This window comes from Orbicella faveolata, unplaced genomic scaffold (genome assembly GCF_042242905.1).
Source record: "Orbicella faveolata isolate gen_17 unplaced genomic scaffold, um_ofav_v1 contig_35, whole genome shotgun sequence".
Classification (NCBI taxonomy): Eukaryota; Metazoa; Cnidaria; class Anthozoa; order Scleractinia; family Merulinidae; genus Orbicella; species Orbicella faveolata.
The window spans coordinates 5,549,093-5,569,789 of NW_028301564.1; the positions used below are offsets into that span (position 1 = coordinate 5,549,093).

The 20,697-nt window shown below is 39.8% G+C and overlaps 3 protein-coding genes across 3 annotated transcripts in view; 2 read left to right on the top strand and 1 right to left on the bottom strand.

Annotated features, from left to right (window-relative positions):
• The window catches only part of LOC110066611 (dynein axonemal heavy chain 3-like), a 92,387-nt gene that overhangs the window by 50,170 nt on the left and 21,520 nt on the right, over positions 1 to 20,697 (bottom strand). The window contains exons 25-32 of the mRNA XM_089273777.1: positions 20,376 to 20,528; positions 20,056 to 20,197; positions 19,290 to 19,488; positions 18,652 to 18,760; positions 17,855 to 17,974; positions 16,054 to 16,224; positions 15,317 to 15,454; positions 14,559 to 14,702 (exon numbers count right to left, since the gene is read on the bottom strand). Of these exons, the coding sequence (XP_089129903.1) occupies positions 14,559 to 14,702; positions 15,317 to 15,454; positions 16,054 to 16,224; positions 17,855 to 17,974; positions 18,652 to 18,760; positions 19,290 to 19,488; positions 20,056 to 20,197; positions 20,376 to 20,528 (1,176 nt within the window). The remainder of the gene's footprint in view (positions 1 to 14,558; positions 14,703 to 15,316; positions 15,455 to 16,053; positions 16,225 to 17,854; positions 17,975 to 18,651; positions 18,761 to 19,289; positions 19,489 to 20,055; positions 20,198 to 20,375; positions 20,529 to 20,697) is intronic.
• LOC149102752 (neuropeptide FF receptor 2-like) lies at positions 462 to 3,954 on the top strand. Its single transcript, XM_089273778.1, has one exon. It carries the CDS (start codon positions 587 to 589, stop codon positions 1,688 to 1,690), a length of 1,104 nt encoding a protein of 367 aa, XP_089129904.1. The 5' UTR covers positions 462 to 586; the 3' UTR covers positions 1,691 to 3,954.
• Positions 10,474 to 12,657, top strand: LOC149102753 (neuropeptide FF receptor 2-like). The gene has a single exon (XM_089273779.1). The coding sequence runs from the start codon at positions 10,621 to 10,623 to the stop codon at positions 11,647 to 11,649; it is 1,029 nt and encodes a 342-aa protein (XP_089129905.1). The 5' UTR covers positions 10,474 to 10,620; the 3' UTR covers positions 11,650 to 12,657.

The following is a 20,697-nucleotide window of genomic DNA, read 5'->3' on the forward strand; positions in this document are numbered from 1 at the left end:
GGCCTGCAGGGCATCTGTTAAAATTTGCATTCAGATAGAGTGGAATCGCATTCTGTTTATACAAAGATAGTAGCTTGTCATGCATTAGTTAAGATTGAAATCACTAATTGTCATAGTTATTTCAAACACCTGATCGTCATCACATTCGTCAATTCACATTGTCACGTCTTAAAAATGTGTTATTTACTCTTTTATGCAACAAAACAAGAGGAGAACACATGAAAAAGGGTAAATAAATACAAAACCCAAAGGAGTTCCCTTTGTATTTTTCCTGTTAAATTACGGATTTGCTTTCACGTTCCTAAACGAGCTTAAGTTGGTTAACCTAAAATTGAACGCCCGATTAAGGAGTGATTTAAAATTGCAAAAAAATTAGTTATTAGAGAACAGCAATATTTAAGATGAGTAAGCATGTCACCGAGTGTCATTAACGAGTTATTGTAATAGATATTTTGGGGGTATTGGCCAAGTTTTGTATACTGCTTGAAAGCGAAGCTAAGATAGTGCTTTCAAGTTGCTTTAATAACAAATTTAATCTGACTGGCAGGTGTGCGTGTGGGAGAACGTACCTTTAAACTTCCGCTAAATGAAAAGAGAGTTTGGGTGTTCTAAAATTGTCGTCCGTGAAGTTAAAGGAAGGAAAAACACCCAACAAGGCAACATGAACAACTCCAGTATCGGTGACTTTGAGGACCAATCAACATATTTTCCTATCGCCTCGACGACAATCACAGTAGTAATTTCCTTGGTTAGTATTTTGGCCATTGTCGGCAATGTTCTGGTTACAATGTCTGTTCTGATGAAAGCCAATCTTAGAAGCAGCACTAACTACTTCATCGTGAACATGGCCGTTTCTGATCTGCTCTCAGCTCTGACTAACTGGCCTCTGTACGCCACTGAGGGGATGCTTTCAGGGAGAAGTCCCATCGACGGTTCCATGGCTACGTTAGTGTGCAAGCTGGGAATGTATTCCAGAGCAATTTCACAAGCGGTTTCAGTTCTTAGCATTGTCCTGATCGTGGTGGAGAGATTCGTGGCCATTGTACATCCCTTCCACGCTACAATGCTAACAACGCAACTCCGGACCGTTTTATTGTTGTTTACATGGATCTTCCCGCTATCAATTGGTTTTCCGTACGTGTGGTTTCCTAAAATCGTGCAAGACGGGCCTCAAACGTTTTGTAGGTTTTCCTGGGCCAGACTAAACCTCTCTATATTCTACACTGTGGGATTTTTAATATTTTACTGTGTTCCGTTTATCCTGATAATTGTGCTTTACTCTAGAATTATGAAATCTTTAACAGCAGGGAGACTAGTTGATGAAACTTCTCAACAAAGCATTAGCATGCGTAACAGCCAACAGAACCAAATTGTGATGAAAGTGTTCATCTCTATAGTGACTGCTTTTTTCCTCTGTTGGACACCACTTTGTGTGTATTTAGTTCTTAGAATGGTCTTTCCATCGTTTTTTACTAAGGACATACGTAAACTTCGGCTCTATGTAGGTTTGTTTTTCTATGTTTTTCCATCTTTTAGTACAGCAGTCAATCCTATAATTCTATTCGTGTCTAGTTCGCGATTCTCCAGCGCACTAAGGGAGATTTTTGGGTGTGTGAAATGTAAGCTTTCTTGCTTCAGTGGGAGGGTTTCACCACAAAGGGAAACTACCGAACTCCAAGTGGTACAATGAGTGTTCAAAATAGAGTTATCCTTTGCGACATAATTGAACTTTAATTGCGGTCGCAGAACGTAGTTCATAATCTTGCGTGTCCTATGGTTTCAAGGTGACTTCTTTTGAGACTTTGAAACTTTTTCGTCGAACGTCTGCATTTTCTGCGCCATTTTGAATGACGTCATATGTCATACGTCATATGCGGAAAGACTATCGCGCACCTCGTGGTTTTCGTAGTAGTCTGAGCTAGTGAGCATTGTAAAGGGGATTTCTAAAGCTACCTCGTGGTTTATAGTTTATTTTATATGTTCACGAACACGACTTTGAATCGCCTTGGCTTTGCAATTGGGGTGTTAACCATGGGAACAGCTATATTTCATTGGCTGTAGTTTGATTGCATTTGTTGATTAGATCCAGTCGCGACAGATAGCTCAGTCTTCATCAGGTCGAATATTGTTCGCTCGAATATTGTTTGGAATCGGTGGAAAAGTACTCTGAAGACAGGATCCATGACCGTGAGCCTGAAGCAAGGAACGGCAATGTAAAAATACTGTCTACTTTTATTCATCAGGGGAAATATTCGAATAAGTAGCACGGAGTTTGCTTACGATAAACCAGCACGCGATTGCAAATGTTTGCTTATATTTGTGCTTCCAGCTGAGAATAATGTACGTAAAAAATATATACTTTTACAAATTACCTTTTACGCTTAAACATTACCAGTTAATTTGAAAACATTTAGCACGAAATAATGTAAATATTTTTCGTGAGTCTACGAAAACTGGCGCCGTCACGCACCGTATTAACAAATCGTAGTTTATACAGGGGATCGCTTCATTGGCATGTACTTTGACACTATGATGTATCTGTCTGTAAAACCTTGGTTGTTGATGACAGATGTTTATTTTAGCAATAGACAGAGGTTGTAAGTCAGTTAGTGAAATCATTTAAGGTATATATATTTAAGTGACGGCGTCGAACGCACTCATAATCTTGGATTACTACTAGTTAAGTAAGAATAAAAAGCTTATAGGGAAGCTCCTCAAACTCATTAATAATATTCATCAAATTTAAACAAAGGAAATCATGACCGTGACGGTGTTTGAATTAATTAGCATAGATTTTTATGATTTTTTCTCTCCGTTTTCTCCTTAGTTTAGTTTCGATTGAGACGATATATCAAACACTCAAGACAATATTTGACCACATTACCAAACACTTCGAAGTTGGTCGAGAATACTCCGCTACGCGTCCTATTTCAACTCTCTTCTCAATGTTTGGAAATGTGGCCAAGCACGGTCTTTCGTGTTTGACATATTTCTTAAAACTGCACGATGAAATTTCAAGTAAATTACCTCGAATCGACAGCATACAGTTCTCTGAAGCAACACTAGCCAAATAGCAGCAACACAATAACTCCATTAACTGATGAAAGCAGACGAGGCTAATGCTTGCACTCTCCCTGTGTCAAAAGTTAATCGTGGGAACAGTTGAAAACCCAGTCTTGTCACCATAACGTGATCGTAACTCCAATGCCCCCGGTCTAAGATTTCCGCAGATTTTCCGACAAAAGTGTTATTCAAACCTCTTGGCATCATTCTATACTTCTCTGGGAATGCTAACAGATTCCAAAAACAATTTTGCTATTCAAGTTGACGAATTTCCCGAGTTTAAGCCCTCGGGGAGTAGTGTATTTCTTATAATGACCTTTATGGGGAGACTCCGCCCGAAAAGCGCAACTTTCTTAGGCTTCAAGTATATAACAAGACAGAGATTTCACAAATTGAGGTATATGAAAGTGTAGGAAAATCAGAGTATCTTTACTCCCGCCACAACGTGAACTGAACGAACAATACTTGTTTTTTTGGTTAACATCTCTTCTGGTAATGCTTGACGTTCTTCCGTAAAAGTGTTCATTAAACTTCATTCAAAAGGTTTACAAAGACGATGCACTGTTCTTAAAAAAATATGTGAAAGAAGAAGATGGTAGAAGATGACAATTGTTCCGACTGCATCCTTTGTAATTCTTAATAATTATTTAATAATTTATCCCATTAGTTGATTGTTATTAGAAAATAGTTTGTTGGTTTTTAACTATATTATATCGTTAATTATATTGTTAGGCTTTTTAATAGTTCATTAGAAAATAGTTAGTAGGTTATTAATTATATTAAGTGTCCCCAATTAGTAGAGGGTTTTTCCCCCCATCGGCTAGATGTTAAGACACATTAATAAAGTTTATGATGATGATGATACTTATTGTCAATAAAAGGTGTGCAAAAGAGGCGGCTTTTCTATCAAAATGGTAAGCAAAAACAAGCAAATTCCGCTATGATAATGATGACTTTGCTTTTGAAATAGTCAGTTGAAAACTACTCTGCCAAAAATAACAGATGCTGATTAGGGACGGACCATTATTTTTTGAGGGAGGTGGGGTGGGGGGTTTGACCAATTTTTCTGGAGCATGAAATCTTTTTCACACCCTCAAGTCGTGCATGGATTTTTTTTGTTTGGAGGGCAATAGCTTGTACAAGAATTTGTTTTAAAATCAAAAAGATTAATTATCATAGTAGAAAGCAATTCCACGATTTTTTTTTTTTTTTTTTTTTTTTTTCATGACTCCCATTGCAGGATTTTTTTCGCAGTTGAAAGATAATTAAGTGGCAGTCCCGCTAAAAGCGGTCCACAAGACTCCGGGACCAAAAATAATTTTCCTTCATTTTTTCTCAGTGAAAAGAGTTTGACACATATATATAAAAAGCAATTTATTATTTTCCAATTCCTTATTTTTCCTTTGCTACGAGCCAAAATTCAATTTTGGCCGAACTCAGGTTGACGACCGTGATCAGAAAGTTAAAACTCACCGATTTTGTGAAGCGTGCTACGTCACCTAAAATGCAACTCACGGAATTTCGCTTTCATACGAATTTTAAGGTACATTCATTACTTTGACTGACGAAATATGGAAACTTTTCGAAAAATTCTAAGCTTACCAGCGAGACTGGAAGACACCCTACTCCGAGGCCTTTGATCACCTACTAAAATTCAGCCAAATTTGCCGGGGAAAATCTCAAAAGTTGGGTCTAAATGAAGCCTAAAAAGCACATCACAGTAAATTTCATACCTTAATAAACCGTTCTATAAGTTCAAATCGGTGGGTATCTCCTTGGATTGCACGCGAGAACAGATTAAAACCTACCACAGTCAGTGTGTTTACATAGCTATCGCTCGTGTCAAAGCTCATTTGCATAATCCTAGCACCCGGTGAAAATACATCTTCTTCCGTTCAGGTTCGTTTGCTGACCTTCTGAGTAGTGGCAAATAGCTTCCTTTAATACTTGTGTACACTCTAGATCCAGTCTTGAGGTGGAGGTTGCGTTAAAGTTGATCAACTCTCAAGACTTGCGAGACTCCAAAAGTAAATAATGGCGCCGGTCTGCAGAAATTAACCGTAGCCGTAGTCCTGACCCTTCAATAAATTCTGCCGCAGAGGTAGCACTAGAAGAAGAAGAAAATGGCAAGTTTTCATTTACCGTTTAATGACAACTGAATCCTGTACTACTGCCAAGACTACTGGGAGCTTGAGGGCTATATGCCCGAATTTGAAAAACAACAACAACGATCACTTGCCAGTTGCATCGCTGGGAAATGAACCTGAATGAACACGACACGCTTGAATGGAACTATGTTTTGCGATGAATGATGGGCTTTACTTCTGTTTTATGCTCGATGCTTGTCTTTTAGTATCTTGCACAGCGCATAAAATAAACTTCGGGATCCGTTTATCGGGCCGTTTATACAACGAAAGCCGCACCGGCTTCGTCAAAATGTCACACAAGTTGTAACGTGACCAATTACCCGGCCCCAAAGGGTAGGGTTTTTCAGCCGTTTCGGTCATAAATAGGGTATCGATTTTGGCCATTTTGGTTATAAATTGGGTATGGTTTTAGCACGCTAGTCTTGAATTGGGTATGTTTCTTACCAGAAGCTGCTTTTTCATCATTATCAATAGACCTTCAACAAAAGCCCTTCATAACGTATGTTTAGGGCAACTGTGTCAGCCGCAACGGTCATAACTAGGCTATCGAATTTTTGGTCAGGTCATAAATAGGATAGCAAAAAACGCAGATTTTGGTCATAAAGAGGGTAAGGGTTTTGGGAAGTGGGCCGCACACCCGCAATCAACTTTTCTGGAAGTACCCTCCTGGGCCAATTACCAGGGGCCGAGGGCAAATCCCCTACCCCGCGCGCGCCGATCATTAGATTTGGCAAGATTTTCTCATTTCAATATTGATAATGAAAAAGCCACCCATTAATTTTTTGGACTAGTGCAATCTTTTCAGTATGACCGAACGACGACAATCATTGCACCTTTTCAATTTTTACCTACCTTCCCTCGGAAAATATAAGGAGTTGCTAATACATGAGGGCTGAGGAAGCAGACATGGACCTAAAATTCACTTTTCCTTTCCCGTTATCAGCCGTTAGTTTTTCATAGGAAACACGATGGAAGAAAATCAAAAGATGGGACCAAGAAACCTTCCAAAAAAAACGTCCTTATCGAAGCGCGCGCAGATGTTGAGAGGCCGATTTCTCACTTTGTGTTTATAGGACTACTACCCTTACCATTTTTTCTGACGACACCAGCATTATTGGCCATAAAAATAGTTTGTCTTTGATTTCTCCGCCTCGCGAAACATATGTTTAAGTGATGGGACATGCACTCTTACTGGTATGGGACTCAAGCGAGGGTGTGGACTTTGAACGTAATTGTCCTAAAATGCGATAGGCTTTTTATTAAAGGTGTTATATCGCATCCGGCATACATCAGTGTTACATCCTCATGGTGTCTGTAAAAATCATAATAGCCGAGAGAAAATACATATTTGATAACATTTCTACATATATCATGTATCGCGAGCATTAACATATCTGAATTAAAAGTATTGTTAATACAGACTTATATTCATAACCATCACTGAATAGTTCAGCACACACCACTGGCCGTACATGTTTTTTTTTACAACAGGAAAAGTTTGGTGACAGTTACACTGTGACTTGTCGACGCTGCACTGAGATTGACGAGCTGCTGAATCTATTTATGACATTCTTTCAGCATGTCCTTTAGCTTACAAGTTCATTAAAGAAGACTTCCGCTCTCTGGCTTTGAGGAGAATTTCAAAATGATCTCACATGGCCTTGAACATCGTGATATTGAATCGCGTGGTCGGAGCTTATCGTTTAAAATCAAGGGCCCCTGCTCAGGGATGGAGGAGCGTATTTTGAATTGGAGGGAGGGGGGGCTTACAAGCGAGCGCCATAGGCGCTTACTTGTAGGGGGTCTAGAGATATTTGTAAAATTATTATTTCAAGTATTTTTTGCTTGAAATGGATAAAGCCCCCTCCCAGCTCCCCCGGCTCCGACGTCCCTGCTGCTGTTGAAAGAAGTTGATAATTATACCCCATTTATGACCAAAACGGCTGAAAAACCAGACCCTTTGGGACCGCCCATTCCTACATAGCCCATATTAGGGAGTACTTCCCGGGCACCAAGGCTTGAGTCCCATACCAGTAAGAGTGCATGTCCCATTACTTAAATATATGTTTCGCGAGGCGGAGAAGTCAAAGACAAACTATTTTTATGGCCAATAATTCTGGTGTCGTCAGAAAAAATGGGAAGGGTAGTAGTCCTATAAACACAAAGTGAGAAATCGGCCTCTCAGCATCTGCACGCGCTTCGATATGGACGTTTTTTGGAAGGTTTCTTGGTCCCATCTTTTGATTTTCTTCCATTGTGTTTTCTATGAAAAACGAACGGCTGATAACGGGAAAGGAAAAGTGAATTTAAGGTCCATGTCTGCTTCCTCAGCCCTCAGGTATCAGCAACTCCTTATATTTTCCGAGGAAAGGTAGATAAGGTGCAATGATTGTCGTCGTTCGGTCATACTGAAAAGATTGCACTAGTCCAAAAAATTAATGGGTGGCTTTTTCATTTCATCAATATTGAAATGAGAAAATCTTGCCAAATCTAATGATCGGCGCGCGCGGGGTAGGAGATTTGCCCTCGGCCCCTGGTAATTGGCCCGGGGGGGGGGGTACTTCCAGAAATGTTGATTGCGGGTGTGCGGCCCACTTCCCAAAACCCTTACCCTCTTTATGACCAAAATCTGCGTTTTTTGCTATCCTATTTATGACCTGACCAAAAATTCGATAGCCTAGTTATGACCGTTGCGGCTGACACAGTTGCCCTAAACATACGTTATGAAGGGCTTTTGTTGAAGGTCTTATTGATAATGATGAAAAAGTAGCTTCTGCTAAGAAACATACCCAATTCAAGACTAGAGTGCTAAAACCATACCCAATTTATAACCAAAATGGCCAAAATCGATACCCTATTTATGACCGAAACGGCTGAAAAACCCTACCCTTTGGGGCCTCACATACAGATACCTATATAGCCCGTATAAGGGAGTACCCCCTCCCGGGTTATTGGTCACGTTACAACTTGTGTGACATTTTGACGAAGCCGGTGCAGCTTTCGTTGTATAAACGGCCCGATAAACGGATCCCGAAGTTTATTTTATGCGCTGTGCAAGATACTAAAAGACAAGCATCGAGCATAAAACAGAAGTAAAGCCCATCATTCATCGCAAAACATAGTTCCATTCAAGCGTGTCGTGTTCATTCAGGTTCATTTCCCAGCGATGCAAGCGGCAAGTGATCGTTGTTGTTGTTTCTCAAATTCGGGCATATAGCCCTCAAGCTCCCAGTAGTCTTGGCAGTAGTACAGGATTCAGTTGCCATTAAACGGTAAATGAAAACTTGCCATTTTCTTTTTCTTCTAGTGCTACCTCTGTAGCAGAATTTATTGAAGGGTCAGGACGACGGCTACTGTTAATTTCTGCCGACCGGCGCCACTATTTACTTTTGGAGTCTCGCAAGTCTTGAGAGTTGATCAACTTTAACGCACCCTTCACCTCAAAACTGGATCTAGAGTGTACACAAGTATTAAAGGAAGCTATTTGCCACTACTCAGAAGGTCAACAAACGAACCTGAACGGAAGAAGATGTATTTTCACCGGGTGCTAGGATTATGCAAATGAGCTTTGACACGAGCGATAGCTATGTAAACACACTGACTGTGGTAGGTTTTAATCTGTTCTCGCGTGCAATCCAAGGAGATAACCACCGGTTTGAACTTATAGAACGGTTTATTAAGGTATGAAATTTACTGTGATGTGCTTTTTAGGCTTCATTTAGACCCAACTTTTGAGACTTTCCCCGGCAAATTTGGCTAAATTTTAGTAGGTGATCAAAGGCCTCGGAGTAGGGTGTCTTCCAGTCTCGCTGGTAAGCTTAGAATTTTTCGAAAAGTTTCCATATTTCGTCAGTCAAAGTAATGAATGTACCTTAAAATTCGTATGGAAACGAAATTCCGTGAGCTGTATTTTAGGCGACGTAGCACGCTTCACAAAATCGGCGAATTTAACCTTTCTGACCACGGTCGTCAACCTCAGTTCGGCCAAAATTCAATTTTGACTCGTATCAAAGCAAAAATAAGGAATTGGAAAATAATAAATTGCTTTTTTATATATATGTGTCAAACCCTTTTCACTGAGAAAAAATAAAGGAAAGTTATTTTTGGTCCCGAAGTCGAGTGGACCGCTTTTAGCGGGACTGCCACTTAAAATTTGCGTTCAGATAGAGTGGAATCGCATTCTGTTTACACAGGATAGCAGTTTGTCAAGCATTAGTTAAGATTGAAATCACTAATTGTCATGGTTATTTTAAGGTGGCCGAACACAGTTTTCAAGAGCCTATGCCTAATTCACCATTACTTTTAAGCTATTAATGCTTTGGCGCCCGTTTTTTGCAAGAGTCAAGGTTAACCACAGAAAAGTTTATTCTCGCATTTTGGTTAAGGTGTGTGCTGTTGCCATGGCAACGGGGCTGGTTAAAAACAAGGCTTAAAAAATGGTTTTTGTTTATTTGAAAAAAATCCATTCGTTAGATTTTTTTCATTTTTTGCCCACTACGAATTGACATTAAATCCCTTCTGTCAACACCGTTCTAATAAAATTTTGACATAGGCGATTTTCGTAATTCGCCGTAAATCGTTTTCACCCCAAGTTCTGTATTATTAAAAATTCCCTATGTCAAAATTCAGGTTTTTTGCGATAAATCATTCACGTGGTTTCTGTACTATTTTTTTGCCAAATTTCTTGAAATTCTAACGACTGGATCGTCAGAAATCCGCAAGTTTCTGCAAAAGCAATCGGTCTCAATTTTTCGAGCAACTGCGCATGCGCTGCATTTAACTGGGTTCTTTCGGTAACAAAGAGAAAGCTGAGAATTGCTGGGTTCTTTGCGTCGTTACCTTTTCTAACATATCTTTGTAATAAAAGACTAAAGCCATCAATACACTGCGTTCAATAATAGAGAAAAATAACACAGATAGTGCGGGTGTTGAGTAAAGAAAATGATCGCTCTATTGACGGCATGTTTGTTTTAGCAATCCTTGTGCGCGCGCTCAATCGCATCAGCAAGACGCGCGCGAAAACTGTGTTCGGCCACCTTAAAGACCTGATCGTCATCACATTCGTCAATTTACATTGTCACGCCTTAAAAATATGATATTTCCTCTTTTATGCAACAAAACAAGAGGAGAACAAATGAAAAAGGGTAAATAAATACAAAACCCAAAGGAGTTCCCTTTGTATTTTTTCCTGTTAAATTAGGGATTTGCTTTCATGTTCCAAAACGAGCTTTAGTTGATTAACTTAAAATTGAACGCCCGATTAAGGAGTGAAATAACAAATTTAATCTGACTGGCAGGTGTGCGTGTGCGAGTACGTGCCTTTAAACTTCCGCTAAATGAAAAGGGAGCTTGGGTGTTCTCAAATTGTTGTCCGTCAAGTTAAAGGAGGGAAAACAACCAACAAGGCAAAATGAACAACTCCAGTATCGGTGACTTTGAGGATCAATCAACCTACTTTCCTGTCGCCTCGACGACAATCACAGTAGTAATTTCCTTGGTCACTATTTTGGCCATTGTCGGCAATGTTCTGGTTACAATGTCTGTTCTGATGAAAGCCAATCTTAGAACCAGCACTAACTACTTCATCGTGAACATGGCTGCTTCTGATCTGCTCTCAGCTCTGACTAACTGGCCTCTGTACGCCACTGAGGGGATGCTTTCAGGGAGAAGTCCCATCGACGGTTCCATGGCTACGTTTGTGTGCAAGCTGGGAATGTATTCCAGAGCAATTTCACAAGCGGTTTCAGTTCTTAGCCTTGTCCTGATCGTGGTGGAGAGATTCGTAGCCATTGTACATCCCTTCCATGCTACAATGCTAACAGCGCGACTCCGGGCCGTTTTGTTGTTGTTTACATGGATCTTCCCGCTATCAATTGGGTTTCCGTACGTGTGGTTTCCTAAAATCGTGCAAGACGGGCCTCAAACGTTTTGTAGGTTTTCCTGGGCCAGACTAAACCTCTCTATATTCTACACTGTGGGATTTTTAATATTTTACTGTGTTCCGTTTATCCTGATAATTGTGCTTTACTCTAGAATTATGAAATCTTTAACAGCAGGGAGACTAGTTGATGAAACTTCTCAACAAAGCATTAGCATGCGTAACAGCCAACAGAACCAAATTGTGATGAAAGTGTTCATCTCTATAGTGACTGCTTTTTTCCTCTGTTGGACACCACTGTGTGTGTATTTAGTTTTTAGAATGGTCTTTCCATCGTTTTTTACTAAGGACATACGTAAGCTTCGGCTCTATGTAGGTTTGTTTTTCTACGTTTTTCCATCTTTTAGTACAGCAGTCAATCCTATAATTCTATTCGTGTCTAGTTCGCGATTCTCTAGCGCACTAAGGGAAATGTTTGGGTGTGTGAAATGTAAGCTTTCTTGCTTCAGTGGGAGGGTTTCACCACAAAGGGAAACTACTGAACTCCAAGTGGTACAATGAGTGTTCAAAATAGAGTTATCCTTTGCGACATAATTGAACTTTAATTGCGTTCCCAGAACGTAGGTCATAATCTTGCGTGTCTTGTGGTTTCTTGTGACTTCTTTTGAGACCGACGCCAGCATTTTCTGCGCCATTTTGAATGACGTCATATGTCATACGTCATATGCGGAAAGACTATCGCGCACCTCGTGGTTTCCGTAGTAGTCTGAGCCAGTGAGCATTGTAAAGGGGATTTCTAAAGCTAGAGACTACCTCGTGGTTTATAGTTTATTTCATATGTTCACGAACACGACTTTGAATCCCCTTGGCTTTGCAATTGGGATGTTAACCATGGGAACAGCTATATTTCATTGGCTGTAGTTTGATTGCATTTGTTGATTAGATCCAGTCGCGACAGATAGCTCAGTCTTCATCAGGTCGAATATTGTTCGCTCGAATATTGTTTGGAATCGGTGGAAAAGTACTCTGAAGACAAGATCCACAAGAGTGAGCCTGAAGCAAGGAACGGCAATGTAAAAATACTGTCTACTTTTATTCATCAGGGGAGTTATTCGAATCAGTCGCAAGGAGTTTGTTTACGATAAACCAGCACGCGATTGCAAATGCTTGCTTATATTTGTGCTTCCAGCTTAGAATAATGTACGTAAAAAATATATACTTTTACAAATTACCTTTTACGCTTAAACATTACCAGTTAATTTGAAAACATTTAGCACGATATAATGTAAATATTTTTCGTGAGTCTACGGAAACTGGCGCCGTCACGCACAGTATCAACAAATCGTAGTTTATACAGGGGATCGCTTCATTGGTATGGACTTTGACACTATGATATATCTGTCTGTAAAACCTTGGTTGTTGATGACAAATGTTTACTTTAGCAATAGTCAGAGGTTGTAAGTCAGTTAGTGAAATCATTTAAGGTATATATATTTAAGTGACGGCGTCGAACGCACTCATAATCTTGGATTACTACTAGTTAAGTAAGAATAAAAAGCTTATAGGGAAGCTCCTCAAACTCATTAATAATATTCATCAAATTTAAACAAAGGAAATCATGACCGTGACGGTGTTTGGATTAATTAGCATAGATTTTTATGATTTTATTTCTCCGTTTTCTGCTTAGTTTTAGTTTCGATTGAGACGATATATCAAACACTCAAGACAATATTTGACCACATTACCAAACACTTCGAAGTTGGTCGAGAACACTCCGCTACGCGTCCTATTTCAACTCTCTTCTCAATGTTTGGAAATGTGGCCAAGCACGGTCTTTCGTGTTTGACATATTTCTTAAAACTGCACGATGAAAATTCAAGTAAATTACCTCGAATCGACAGAGTACAGTTCTCTGAAGCAACACTAGCCAAATAGCAGCAACACAATAATTCCATTAACTGACAAAACCAGACGAGGCTAATGCTTGCACTCTCCCTGTGTCAAATGTTAATCGTGGGAACAGTTGAAAACCCAGTCTTGTCACCATAACGTGATCGTAACTCCAGTCCCCCCGGTCCAAGATTTCCGCAGATTTTCCAACAAAAGTCTTATTCAAACCTCTTGACAGCATTCTATACTTCTCTGAGAGTGCTAACAGATTCCAAAAACCATTTTGCTATTCAAGTTGACGAATTTTCCGAGCTTAAGCCCCCGGGGAGTAGAGTATTTCTTATAATGACCTTTATGGGGAGACTCCGCCCGAAAAGCGCAACTTTCTTAGGCTTTAAGCATATAACAAGACAGAGATTTCACAAATTGAGGTATATGAAAGTGTAGGAAAATCAGAGTATCTTTACTCCCGCCACAACGTGAACTGAACGAACAATACTTGTTTTTTTGGTTAACATCTCTTCTGGTAATGCTTGACGTTCTTCCGTAAAAGTGTTCATTAAACTTCATTCAAAAGGTTTACAAAGACGATGCACTGTTCTTAAAAAAATATGTGAAAGAAGAAGATGGTAGAAGATGACAATAGGCCATTTTACAGTTGTCTGCTCAGTGACCTGGCCTTTGTATGGCACCGAGACTAGAGTTGACCTTGTTTTGATACAGACCTCGCTGCTTTTGTTGTGTAAAACAAGTTGTTCTGATGCTAACTAGGTGCATTTACATGACAAAAGCAGTGAGGTCTGTATCAAAACAAGGTCAACTCTAGCCTCGCTGCCATACAAAGGCCAGGTCACTTAGCAGGCAACTGTAAAATGGTCTATTGTTCCAACTGCCTCCTTTGTAATTCTTAATTTTTTTAATAATTTATCCCATTAGTTGATAGCTATTAGAAAATAGTTTGTTGGTTTTTAACTATATTATATCGTTAATTATATTGTTAGGCTTTTTAATAGTTCATTAGAAAATAGTTAGTAGGTTATTAATTATATTAAGTGTCCCCAATTAGTAGAGGGTTTTTTCCCCTCATCGGCTAGATGTTAAGACACATTAATAAAGTTTATGATGATGATGATACTTCTGGTCAATAAAAGGTGTGCAAAAGAGGCGGCTTTTCTATCAAAATGGTAAGCAAAAACAAGCAAATTCCGCTATGATAATGATGACTTTGCTTTTGAAATAGTCAGTTGAAAACTACTCTGCCAAAAATAACAGATGCTGATTAGGGACGGACCATTATTTTTTGAGGGAGGTGGGGTGGGGGGGGGGGGGGGGTTTGAGCAATTTTTCTGAAGCATGAAATCTTTTTCACACCTTCAAGTCGTGCATGGATTTTCTTTTTGGTGGGTAATAGCTTGTGCAAGAATTTTTTTTTAAAATCAAAGATGTTAATTATGATAGTAGAAAGCACTTGCTCGATTTTTTTTTTTTTTTTTTTCATGGCTCCCCTTGCACGATTTTTTTTTGCAGTTGAAAGATAATTAAATAGCTACCAAATATTGCCGCCTGAAATTTTCACGAACCTTGGGCAAGTTGACATCCATGATGGACCTCAAGAGAAGAATATCCTCGTCTTGTTCAGGATACTTCAGTTTTAAATTTCCCGCCGCAGTAAGAACAGACTTGACCGCTCGCATACCGTAATCATAATGGTGTTGAGAGGAAAGCTGTTAGAAGCAAAGCAGAAAAACAAATTACTTCAATTGAACAGCAATTGTGTCTCAATATCAATGATACGGATACCAATGACTACAGGACCACGGCTACAATGGCACACGTTGTCATTAAATTTGCGGATGAGTGTTGGACAAATTCATCAGTAAATTCGTTGGTTTCGTCTCGTAGCAGGTGAAAGACCGATTTGTTACTTCTTGGTGAGGTTACCAATGATAAAAGTTTGGTCAATGAACAAAACATCAGGATTAGTTGCCAGGTTTAACCCTTCAGCAGGAGTGAGAAGAACGAAAATCAAACAAAAAAGATATTAGCTCGGTGATGTGCGAGTAAAGAGCTCGAATGCATACAAATACCTTAAAAGAACCTACTCAGACTCCGCCATTTTCGATGCCATCGAAAATATTGATATTGCATGGTGAAGCTAATCTTAATGCTTTACCGTAAGTTGTGTTCCTGAAAGTTTGTTTAATTGTCTTTAGTAGTTTAACAGTGATTTCCTTCGTTTCGACATGCTCCGAATAAAATGTAATAGCCTAACTCTCGCATGTAAACCAAAACCAAAGGTGTAGCTGACTAGGGCCCTTTAATGTTACTATTTTCTTACCTGCTCAGAGCAGAGCCTGTACACAGCCACGATCTTAGCCGACAAACTGCGCGCGTTAACAAATCCCATGGAATATAAACTGATCTCACTAATCAACGCATAGTCAGGTACCATCATAGCAACTGTACGGAAAAGAACCTAAAATGTATAAAATCAGAAAGAGATATTCAGTCCTGTAGTAATTCTTCAGCACGCCAACAATGTCAGGAGGAAACTGAAATCGAGTAGATGCTACAACTCAGCTTACAGCATCACCTCGTGTGACCTAATAAGTCTCTATCTGTCAGAGCACGTCCAGTTTAATTCCATTTTAAAGGGACACTGTCACCATTTTTATCTCAAAAACGTATATCGATCTTTGGAAGAATGGTTTTATTTTGTAGAGCAGTACTCGACAAATGATTGGAACCTATTAGGAAGTGAGGATGGCTAACGATGGCGAGGATGGAAACGGATTGCGATATGGATTTTTGAAAAAGCGTCAGGATGTCAGTTTTCAAAGGTTCAAGTTTGGCTCGAAAATCGTCGAAATTTTGCAAAAATGTTGCTGCAGTGCGGACTTTTTTCAAGAAATTGCGTTTAATCATTAAGTTCGAGCTAGTTAAGTTCTCATTACATAAATTTAGGGACCATTTCGTGAATTTATAACAGTTTTAAACAAATATATCGTGACAGTGTCCCTTTAAGTCTTAACTGATAACTCGTCCCGACGAGTCACGAGATTATTTTCTGCTCACCTTAAGATTGTCGGGAAGTTCTGCACGACCAGCATAACCCGGGTTCATTGTGATAAAAATGGTACAAGATGGATCCAGTGAGATTTCTGTTCCTTCAAATACAAACTTATCCACTTGCTCCATGACGGCCCTCTGGATTGTCAAGATTTGTTGAGCTACAACGGACAGCACCTAACCAACAAAATCAAAGAACCAAAGGACAAAGTCTCTCGCTTAAACGAAATTCACTTCTTTTTAAGAATGCTGCACTGCCACCTGGCACGGGGTCTTATCAGTCCAATTCGTGCTTGGTGTATACCAAACGTGGAGGCGGGGTGGTCTCATGGTTAGAGCGCTCGACTCCGGATCCAGCGGTAAGGGTTCGAGCCCTGGCCGGGGACAATGTGTTGTGTTCTTGGGCAAGACACTTAACTCTTACAGTGCCTCTCTCCACCAGGTGTATAAATGGGTACCGGCGATTTAATGCTGGGGTAACCCTGGGATGGAATTGCATCCTATCCAGGGGGAGGGGGCAGAAATACTCCTAGTCGCTCCATGCTACAGAAACCGGGATAAGCTCTGCCTGATGAGCCACTTGGCTTGTATGCAGACTTTACCTGAGTTTCCCCCTCCCCATACCAAACAGAGAGGAAGCTTTATCTCATTGTGCATCTACAATGTCTAAATTCGACAATTAAGATTGAACGGTGAGGTGTTTTAACACCAGTTAAGATTTTGTCGCCCTTTTTGCGTTAAGGTGGCCGAACACAGTTTTCAAGAGCCTATGCTTAATTCACCATTACTTTTAAGCTATTTATGCTTTGGCGCTCGTTTTTTGCAAGAGTCAAGGTTAACCACAGAAAAGTTTATTCTCGCATTTTGGCTAAGGTGTGTGCTGTTGCCACGGCAACGGGGCTGGTTAAAAACAAGGCTTAAAAACTGGTTTTTGTTTATTTAAAAAAAATCCAGTCGTTAGATTTTTTTCATCTTTTGCCCACTACGAATTGACATTAAATCCCTTCTGTCTACACTGTTCTAATAAAATTTTGACATAGGCGATTTTCGTAATTCGCCGTAAATCGTTTTCACCGCATGTTCTGTATTATTAAAAATTCCCTATGTCAAAATTCAGATTTTTTGCGATAGATCATTCACGTGGTTTCTGAACTATTTTTTTGCCAAATTTCTTGAAATTCTAACGACTGGATCGTCAGAAATCCGCAGGTTTCTGCAAAAGCAATCGGTCTCAATTTTTTGAATAACTGCGCATGCGCCGCATTTAACTGGGTTCTTTCGGTAACAAAGAGAAAGCTGAGAATTGCTGGTTTCTTTGCGTCGTTACCTTTTCTAACATATCTTTGTGATAAAAGACTAAAGTCATCAATACACTGCGTTCAATAATAGAGAAAAAATAGCACAGATAGTGCGGATGTTGAATAAATGAAATGATCGCTCTTTGCAATCCTTGTGCGCGCGCTCAATTGCATCAGCAAAAGCGCGTGCGAAAACTGTGTTCGGCCACCTTAATTAGCATACTACTTATCATAAATTAAAATGCAGTTGAAACATAAATAGGCCATTTTACAGTTGTCTGCTTAGTGACTTGACTTGTCTGCTTAGTGACTTGCAGGTGACCCTGTTTTGATAAATACCTCACTGCTTTTGTTGCGTAAATGAAGTTGTCAATTGCTAACTAGTTGACATTTAAATGAAAAAAGCAGAGAGGTCTGTATCAAAGCAAGGTCACCTCCAGCCTCGCTAGCATTCATGGCCAGGTAACTAAGCACACAACTGTAAAATGGCCTATTACAGGGAAACTAACCTCTAGCTCAATCCGGTTAAACTCGTCAAAACAGGCCCAGGCCCCTGACTGCGCCAGACCCTTAAAAAACTTTCCCATGGCTTTATAGTCCAGCCCATCAGAGCAATTGAAAACTACACACTGTGGACACAAATTAGAAACACGACTGTTGTAATAATAATAATAATAATAATAATAATAATAATAATAATTTTTTAATTTAAGAGGAGTGTTTATAGACTTAAAATTTTATAGTGCTTCTAGTTTTTGTCACAATAAACACTCCTCTTTTGCCTTTTTTTTACAATAATGATAATAATAATAATGATGATGATGATCCAGAGATGTGCATTGTTGGGGTCGGCAAGAATTCTTAGAAAGGTGCTGGAGATGTAGAAAGAAGAGAAAAAGCAAACAAGGGGTGTTTCTTGGCTTCCCTAGGCAACTTGTTGTTGCCCGGAGCCAATGACGAAACCAGCTTCAATATCATCAATAGCTGTGCGAATCTTTAATAATAATAATAATAATAATAATAATAATAATAGTTCATTTATATGGCGCACACATCCATTACACAGCTTCGTAGATGTCAAAACCCTCTAATTGTAAGCCTTAGGAAAAAAAGGTCGCGTAAATCTTAAACGAAAAATCGCTCTAATGGAAGATTTCAAAAGATCGTCTAGGCAACCACGAAGTCTTGTGTGTACTGTATGTTTTTAATGATGTGCTATCTGAACAGTAAAATATGTGCGCTTCATTTGCCATCAAGCTGACTAAAGAAATCATGAACAGAACGAGAATTAAAGCTGACACCATACCTGCTTAGCGACAGCTTTTGCCAGATCTTTACAAGTCTCCGTTTTGCCTGTTCCAGCAGGCCCTTCGGGGGCACCTCCCAGGTTCAACAGGAGAGCCCCCATCAGAGTTCTATGAACAAGGAAAAGTCACAATCAATGAGGTGAAGAAATGATTCAGAAGAAACCTTACTACATTCATTACAGCTTTCACAGTTGACACAAAACTGAAGATAAAGTAAAGGTCATTTGTGATGCAACCATTAATAAAAAGGCTCTCAGAGTGCAGGTTTTACCCCTTCATTACCCTTTTGGATTAAAGTTGACCCTAAGGGAAATGAAAACCGCGAAATTATGATTTAAAAGCACTGAATTCTTACAAATGGCTTTTATATCCGAATAAGTTATTTCCCCGCTGTCTACACCCTATCCTAACTTGCACCGTCAGCGGAACAAGTGTTGTCATTCTCAAATCTTCGTTGAAGCACCGGAAGAATTTCCGACGGTTATCGTCCAATCAGAAATAAGCAGGAGAACTCCGAAGTCACATTGCTTAGTAACATCCCTGTGGGCAGCCTTCGTTTTTATTCCGACCGAAATAACTGATACTTATTATCTGCAACTACCTATGACCGAGGTAGCCTAGGCACCACTCCACCTACCTGTAGCATCTGTCTGTTAGCGGAGTGATAACAAGTCTGCCGCTGTTACCAAGGTACTCATACCCGTACTTGACTGCTGTAGTGATCATTCTGACAATCACAGCCCTCGTTTCCCAGTAGTAACGCAACTGACTGATCCACTGGAAATCGTTTGGGTCTGTCACGCCATCTTCCTTTAGCTTGGCTACCACATCACGCGCTGCCGACAGAAGCGAAATGATAAAGATTATTGACTGACAAGGTCATTAAATATGTAAAACTTTGATGAATTCTTTTGCTTGACTAAGCGACTGACAGAATGTCCACAAGATGTCCAGCAGTAAGAATGTGTCGATGAATGTTTAATTTAAGGAACAAGCTAGAGAAAATACTTACATACTACTTGCTGATACGTAGAAAGTTGTTTACCGAAGCGTTTTAAAGCGAGGACTCGAACCGTGAACACGTGGCATTTTTTCACATTTTAGTGACTATAAAATGAGGACTCTTCATATTAACAAGAGTATTTATCGTTTTACACCGTACAAACGCTAGTCTTGAACATTATACGAAGAGGCTTCATCCTATAGTCACCAAAAAAAAACGTCACGCTTAACACAACGCTTAACACAACATACTGAGCACAACTTACTGGCGAAATGCCGAAATGCCGAAACTTCACACTTAGAATAATAACACAAGTTTCCCTTGGCTAATGGTCGAGTAACATTCTCTTGGCAATTAATACATAAACCTTGTCTGTCCACAAGTTGCAAAGCCAACTAACCATGCACATCGATGACAATCAGCGCGCCTAAAGTGATCCGTGACATGGTGGACAGCTTTCCTCGCACAAGTTCAACAATGTCTTCTATCTGACGTGTGCTTTGTTTGTAGTAATCCTCTAAACCATCCTTCAGTGGCATGGCCTGGAATAGTTACAGACAATAGGTATCTAGACACGCGAGAGGATTTTACTATTATCATACATTTACATCAGATGACTGGCTGACGCATCCTCAATAAACTTTTCGCATTGGATGTCTCGTGTTGGTGTAGTCAGAAAAGCACGCTATACATTGGTTTGCTGTTGTCATAATTAACTACCTGAGTGACTTCCTTAGTCCAATATATAATGCTAGAGGCCAGCACTACTTGTCCTGGCCAAGATAACACCCATTCTGTCCTGGGATTCTGTGGATAAGCGGTGACTGCCTCAGACATCACCTCTTGTAGGCTCAGTTTCATTACTTGTTCGATCTACAATTGATTCAACAATTTGAGAATTAGTTTTCATCTACAATGGCAGCCACGAGTGGAAAAAGGTGTTATACTTTAAGATTAGCAGAATGTAGTGAGAGATGTATTTATCAATCGAGAGGGGGAGGGGGAAAACTGTTCCAAAACCATTTCGGTAAGGCAACCTGTC